This window comes from Berghia stephanieae, chromosome 4 (assembly GCF_034508935.2).
Source record: "Berghia stephanieae isolate SIO BIC M18660-M18661 chromosome 4, UCSD_Bste_1.3, whole genome shotgun sequence".
In the NCBI taxonomy this organism is placed as follows: Eukaryota; Metazoa; Mollusca; class Gastropoda; order Nudibranchia; family Aeolidiidae; genus Berghia; species Berghia stephanieae.
The window spans coordinates 37,447,319-37,454,818 of NC_088363.1; the positions used below are offsets into that span (position 1 = coordinate 37,447,319).

Consider the following 7,500-nt stretch of genomic DNA (forward strand, 5'->3'; position numbering starts at 1 on the left):
GGGACCCTTTGTAAAGTGCTTTGAGCACGGTTAGTGGATATTGCGCTATATAAAAGCTCAAACTCAAGTTTATAGTATAATGATTGTATTGAATGGAAAGGATGCATAAACCTGATGCTTCGTATAAATAAGTTTTTTTTGGTACTGTTTGACAAGTACAAGGTGGTAGTCATTTTATTATCTCTGGTTACCCATCGTCTCATAGTGGTAATATGTTGGGATTACCTTTGTGCTGAAAATTGAATGTATGGACCAGACCTGCCTCGTGCTAAGAAATATTCGTAGAATTACGGAATTTTGGCTCCAGTTAGAGACGTTTTTTATTCAAAAATCTTGTTGAAAAGGAGAGTTTTGGTTCCTTAGGAACTGTATTTAGGATTTTGGAGCATTTTTTGATTATGCTGAGGGCAAATAATTGATTTGTTATGCTATTAATTGTGAGCTTTCCATTTTTTTCCATTGGAAACTACGAATTTTTGACATTTCAAGTAGAAAAATGACAGCTCTGGTATAGACACACATTACGAAACTTGGGGTTAATTTATATTATTTATGGTGGAGATGAAATACAATTTCTCACAACAACAAAAACTCAATAGTTAGTTTTTTTATCATTTTAAACTTAAAGTCACTTTTTTTAGTCCAATTCGTTCCGACCGACGTATAAATACATGCAGGTCTGACATCGGAATCCACTTATGGGCCTAGTTTAACATTATTTTAATGGACAATATGTTGCGTCATATTTATAGATTTCCATTACAACAATGTTCCCATTAGGAATTGGGTTATCAGGCCTGCAAATAAGTGAACGTCGATTCCGAGATAATACCGTTTTGAGACGATGGGTCCCATATAGATATATAAAGTTACAGTTGTTCGGCAATATATTGTTTTTTAAAAACATTGCTTTCATAGCATAGTAGAGAAGACGTTATTGTATTGTATTGATGTTATGCGTTTAGTTAAAAACTCATAAAATCAGCCATGCTGGATATAACGAACCAGAACAGAAAACTTTGTTTCACCTTTAACGTTTATAGCTTGATTGACATAATTTAGTGCAAGGCAACTAATAATCATTAAAATAGAAGTCAAAAACACAAACAAAATAAAACCACTAAAAAAACCCAAACAAAAACAAAGAAAAACAATAACAAAGAGCTGAGTGATGTGAATTTTGTTCCATCTATATAATGCTTGACAATGCGATAGTCATTTGCTTATTTCGATCATGAATTAAATGTTTTCAATGCATGAACATCAAAACGGGTTGTTATATTCATATATTCATATGTAAATGTTGCTGCTCGAAGCTCGAAGAAATAACAATGTGAAATTGAACGTAGACTACGCTTCAATTTAAATAAACAAAAAAAAAAAAAAACAAAAAAACAAACAGATAATTTGGACGTTTTGGGTTCTCCTTTACCACCATAACAGATTGAATGAAACACTACAGACTCGAATGAGATAATATGATAGGGGGGAGCGTTAACGTGAATAAGGTTTAATCACCTTAACAACGCCACTATCACATTATCTCATTAGTCTGAACCCAAAACGTCCACATTAATTATCTGTTTTCGATTATTAAATTGAAGCTTACATTCGGCCTTTGGCATTTTTATCACATTTACTCCCTTTATCTTTCTCTCCTAAAGACCTTTGTTATAAAAAATGATTTAACGTTGACGGGTTCGTCCATATTTCTGACATTAAATGTCGAAACATTTTCTATTCCCAAAAGAAAACAAACAAACAAAATAAAAAACAACAAAAATCAAAAAACAAAACAAAAACAAAACAAAAACAAAAGAATACAAAACAAAATAAACTAGAACATATATATATCGCAACATCACGCAAACGTGCTCAAAGCGAGACATGGCGACTGTAAGGCGAATTACAATTTTTTTTCCTACAGAGACAACGCTGTCAGCGACCAAGTACTTATTTCATTAAGTACGGTGAGAGAATGTGGATGAATAGCCTTTTCAAGGGAATCAAAGATGCGCTGTTCGGGACTCGAACCCAGGACCTTCCGATCCGAAGGAGAGTGTCATATCACTAGACCAGATAGCCGCAATATTTTAATTTTCTTGATTATGAAGTAAACATTTTCTGACTAATAAACAAGCAATCAAAATGTGTTTTTCATATCACAACAAGAAAGACCTTCATTATATATGCCATTTAATGTTGACAGGTGTATGCATCATTCTGGCATGTTACGTCAAACATTTTTATGTTCTCGATTTATGGGATAAAAGTTTCCCCGACCAAATATACAATAAATGTTTTCATATTATTACAACAGAATAGACTTTTGTGGCATTCAATATGGACACTTTTAACTATTGGTGGTATTCTCAGGAAAAAAACAACTGACATTATTCGTCAGCAAAATTTAACATATCAACACACAAAACTGTCTAACCTATAGATAGAATGAAGCTGACATAACTTGGGTCTTTGTTATTGTTTTTTTTTGTTTTTTGCCATCCATGTTTATGGGTCATCCCCGCGGAAAATTGCAAATGAAAACCCCAAAAATTGCACTCAAAATTTAAAAAGTTGCATGCAAAAAATGCAAAAATTGTAAGGAAAAATTGCAAATTTAAGACGTTATTTTCAATAAACAGCGCACAATAATTTATTCTTGCTTTAATTCTATGACAAGCACAGTCCACCAATTTTAGTTGGTATGTATTATACAGTATTGTGTCCATAAATTACATTAAATTATTTTGATATTGACATTGCATACACAGAAAAGCAATAATATGCCAGGTATATACAGGGGATGCCACCAGGAGATTTTGAAATAAACAACAACACTTTTACACAAATGCATGGATTCCTAACAATTATTATGTGGTAGAAAGCTCATAAAGTAAAAAATATTATTATTACACGAATCTATGTTTATGATAGTATATTAAACACCCGACGTTTTTTTCAAGCTTATTATGGGTAGGTCTAGCGGATCTTCTCTTTACTCTTAGTATTTTGTCCGTACCCAACGTCTTAATCCTCACACATTGCCATCCGGAAGAAAAGATAGAATGAGTGACGTCATTCAGGTCTTTGTTATAGATAGTATGCAGATGACGTCACTCAGGCCTTTGTTATTGTTTTTGCCATCCGCGTTTGTGAGTTGTTCTCACTAAGATGTATTAACCAGACTATAAAAGTTCATGGTTACACAGAGTTTGTGTGTTGGTCCGTTATACTTCTGGATGGCAATGTTGTGAACTCCTTGGCCAAGCGCATTCTATCTATTCTTTTTTGCCATCCATGTTTATGAGTAATTCTCACTAAACTGTATTAACCAGACTATAAAAGTCCATGGTTACACATAGTTTTGTGTTGGTCCGTTATACTTCTGGATGCCAAGGTTGTAAGTTTCTTAGCCAAGCACATAAAATGAGCTTTTATATAGAACAGTATCCACTAAATGTACTCAAAGCGCTTTACAAAGGGGTCCCTGGCCAACAGCAACATTTAACATTTAGGACGGGACAACGCCTGTTAGGCGATGTTAATAATTTTTTTTCGGACAGAGACGACGCTGTTAACAGCCAGGTACTCATTTTACACCTGAGAACGGTGAGAGAATGTGAGTAAAGAGCCTTCTCCAAGGACTCAACTATGCGCCGAGCGAGGCTCGAACCCAGGACCTTCCGATCCGAAAGCGAGTGTCATACCACTAGACCACATAGCCGCACATACTATCTATATGAAATCAACAACGATATACGGGGATGTTTTCTGTCTACCTGTTTCCATCAAATGACCTTTTGTTACGATCGATGATAGACAGGACATATCACAGTTAATATTATTTATGCAAAGGGTTATGAACACAGCAAATCATCTATTCATTCGGAAATCATTATCATATCAATGACAATGACTCTGCTTTTTTAATATTTCATTGTGTTCAATAAACGCACATGCTATGCATAGTCTATTAAACGCGCATGCACTAAAAAGAACGCTAATGCCTTTAAAAAGTTAAAAACATTGTTATAGAAAGAATTATTTCTAATACCACATTTATAAATCATATTAATAAACGATATTACGAAATAATAAATAACGTAATTACATCTTTATGAAAATCGACATGATTTATGATTGCTTAATACACGCCCCTCCCCCTCCCCCTCCCCCCACCCTTTCCTATGTGGTATGACACTCGCTTTCGGATCGAAAAGTCATGGGTTCGAGCCTCGCTCGGAGCCTAGTTGAGTCCTTGGAAAAGACTCTTTACTGACATTCTCTCAGGTGTAAAATGCGTACCTGACTGTCAACAGCGGTCTCGTCCTCTACATGTTGCGGGTTGCTGTTAGTCAATCACCCTTTGTAAAGCACTTTGAGCACATTTAGTGGATCTTTCAATATCTTATTTTGACGTATTTGTCAAAACCCCGTTAAGGATGTGATCTCTTGATATAACTTTAGATGTACTACAACAGTATTATGGGTCAGCGTGGCTTAGAGGTACGGTTTTTGCTTCGTACCCAAAAGGTACCGAGTTCGATCACCCACCGCTGTGTACTGTGTGGCCTTGAGCAAGTCTCAATTTGCGGCGCTGCACTGCGGCTGACGCCTGGGTTATTCCAGTCTTCTCTTTGAATAGACCCTAGAGAAAAATTTCCCCTATGGGATGAATAAAAGGAATTTTATTATTATTTTGTTTAATTATGAAAATGTTGCTGATGGAAGCTCGAAGTAAAAAAATAATGATAATTAATGAATTGTAAGCTTTAATTTATTAGACGAAGACAGATATTGTGAACGTTTCGGATTTCCCCTTTTTCAACAAAACACGGTGAATAAAACACTAAGGACGAATGAGATGTATGTGAATGGCATACTTAAGGCGTACCTTAATACGCTTTAACAGTCGTAACGTCACTTCCTTCCTAATGACGAATGGTAACTTAGTAACTGGTTCTAAACTATCGGAACAATGGCGGACGCCCTTATGAAATATTTCTCCGACGAGCAATAAAGCGTATCCAGAGTAAAAAAAAACCCATTATAAATCTGATCATGTTTTGACTTTTACACATTCTTATCACAAGACATTTGAAAAGTTATATCCAGCATGAAGAATAAAAAGTACAGATTTTCTTTGTTTAGAACCACGATGGCCGCTGTTGCTGGGTGACGTGACATCAGACTATTGAATCCAATTACGACATTCGCACATATCTCATTTGCTCCCCTTGGTAGATAGTGTGCTGAGTAAACGCTCATAAAAATATAATAATAATTTCATATTCCTTACCTAGAGGTAGAGAAGAGATCTGTGTAAATAAATCTAACATCACATTGCCGTCTACATCAACAACATAGTTTCCTTTGGATTTATCGTAGTCTACGAAGAAATGAATACTGTCTGTGTTCTGTTGGAATAATATTCAAAATTCAAAAGGTTTATTTTAGGCAATTGCCAATATAACTCATACAAGAATATATTTTCATCAACAAATCAAATAAGTAAAACCAATAATAAAGCAAGGCAAACAATGATAATAATTAGTGCGGCGCTGAGGACCGGACCGAGGACCGGTCCCACGGTCTTTTAGCTGTGAACCGTGGTCCAGTCCCGGCGGTCCTCACTTCTTATCACCTTTCAACGGTCTCGCGCCATACTACTTCCCCAGCGATTCGTTGCCTCGGTCCTTTGCCTATCTTCCACCAATCACCACCCATCCCACTTAATTAATCGCACCCACCCCCCTTTGCCATACACTAAACGACACAGACGACCATAGAGGCAGACGACCACCTCCCTCCACTCCGCAAACCGCCCTTTCGTGTGTGAGATGGGGGGAACAGGAGGCGCACGCCTTGGACGATTCCATTATACGGGGTAAATTTCAAAATTTACTACACCATAATGATCGCAATGACAATGATCTATGATGAAGGCATGACCCCTCTTCTCTAATGGGTTATTGTTTGAAATGTATGTGACTACTAAAGATATGTGTGTGTGTGTGTGTGTGTGTGTCGAACCTAGCAAGTTGCAAGTCTGATTTTTGTTTTCTTTGTCCATCTCTTGTCGCCACTCCTTTCTATCGCATTGTTGTCATTTAAAATAATACAATAATATTAAAATTTCGTTTGGTGTTTTAACTAATCAAGTAATATGAGTTTCATTAGTTTCTTCCGTCCAAAAAAAAACAGTTATAACGTCTGTATTTTTAAAAGGTCCAATAGAATATTTGGGGACCCCGATAGCTCAGTTGATAGAGCACTCTCTTTATACGCAAAGGGCCAGAGATCGATCCCGGGTGCAGTCGATTTTTTTCTGAATCCCTGTCTACTCAGCAATGAATGGGTAGCTGAGTTTGTTAGATCTGGCGAAAAGTCACCATCGACCCCTCTTATCACCTCATCCACCCCCTCTTATTATAACTTCACGTCTCTCTCTTACTCTTCAATGCTCGCTGCCCTCTAATGTGTGTGTGTGTGGGGGGGGGGGGGGGAGGGAGGGGGGGGGGTAGGAGTTGCGTGTGTGTATCAACGCCACGAACAACTCGATCAACGCCTTGGGCGATGCCATTATCTCCGTTAATGGGGATAAATTTCAAATTTTATTAAATTATCGAAGTAACAATGAAGTACGGTGAGCAAATAAAGAAGGCATCACCCCTCTTCTCTAATTAGGTTACAATTTGAAATGAGTGTGACTACTCCGTGTGTTTTACTCCTGTAGGCCACGGTTTTCATCGTGTAGCGGTCTTTAACGGTTCAAGAATGAACGGACCGGTCTAGAGACCGGTCCTTGCGGTCTTCATTTCCCAAGGACCGTAGGACCGTGGTCCTTAAGCTTGCCAAGGACCGCCCCGCACTAATAATAATAATGATAAAACAGTAATAATAACAGGAATAACAATAATAATAATAATAATAATAATAATAATAATAATAATAATAATAATAATAATAATAATAATAATAATAATAATAATAATAATAATAATGGTGGTAATAATAATGTAAAATCATTTAAAGATTTAATTAATAGTTTAGTAGAGTGTAATAGAGCCCGCCCCACCCCCCCTCCTCTCTCTCTCTCTCTCTCTCTCTCTCTCTCTCTCTCTCTCTCTCTCTCTGTCTCTGCTTCTGCTTTTGTCATCGATTATCGATTTTGGCTTACATCTCGAATCGAAGCTTGCCGCATCTTCTCGGGTTTTCTCAGCAGCCTCACAAATAGCACAGCTTTTCTTCACAATAGCCTTCCTACTTTGTCCTCTCCATTTAGCATATTATTTAATCTTAATTCTCCTCTTTCTCTCCCTCTTCTAATCCTCCTACTTATTCTTATTCTCCTCTTATCATAGTAGTAGTAGTAGTAGTATATATATATATATATATATATATATATAATATATATATATATATATATATAGGATCGGTCTGCTGAGTCACACGCGTCGCAACAGGACTGATGCGACCAAAGCCACACAAAGCGCA

The 7,500-nt window shown here is 36.7% G+C and overlaps 1 protein-coding gene across 1 annotated transcript in view; it reads right to left on the bottom strand.

Moving 5' to 3' along the window:
• The window catches only part of LOC144970507 (4-aminobutyrate aminotransferase, mitochondrial-like), a 34,198-nt gene that overhangs the window by 23,672 nt on the left and 3,026 nt on the right, over positions 1–7,500 (bottom strand). Inside the window, exon 3 of the mRNA XM_078910222.1 lies at positions 5,303–5,420. Within this exon, the coding sequence (XP_078766348.1) occupies positions 5,303–5,420 (118 nt within the window). The remainder of the gene's footprint in view (positions 1–5,302; positions 5,421–7,500) is intronic.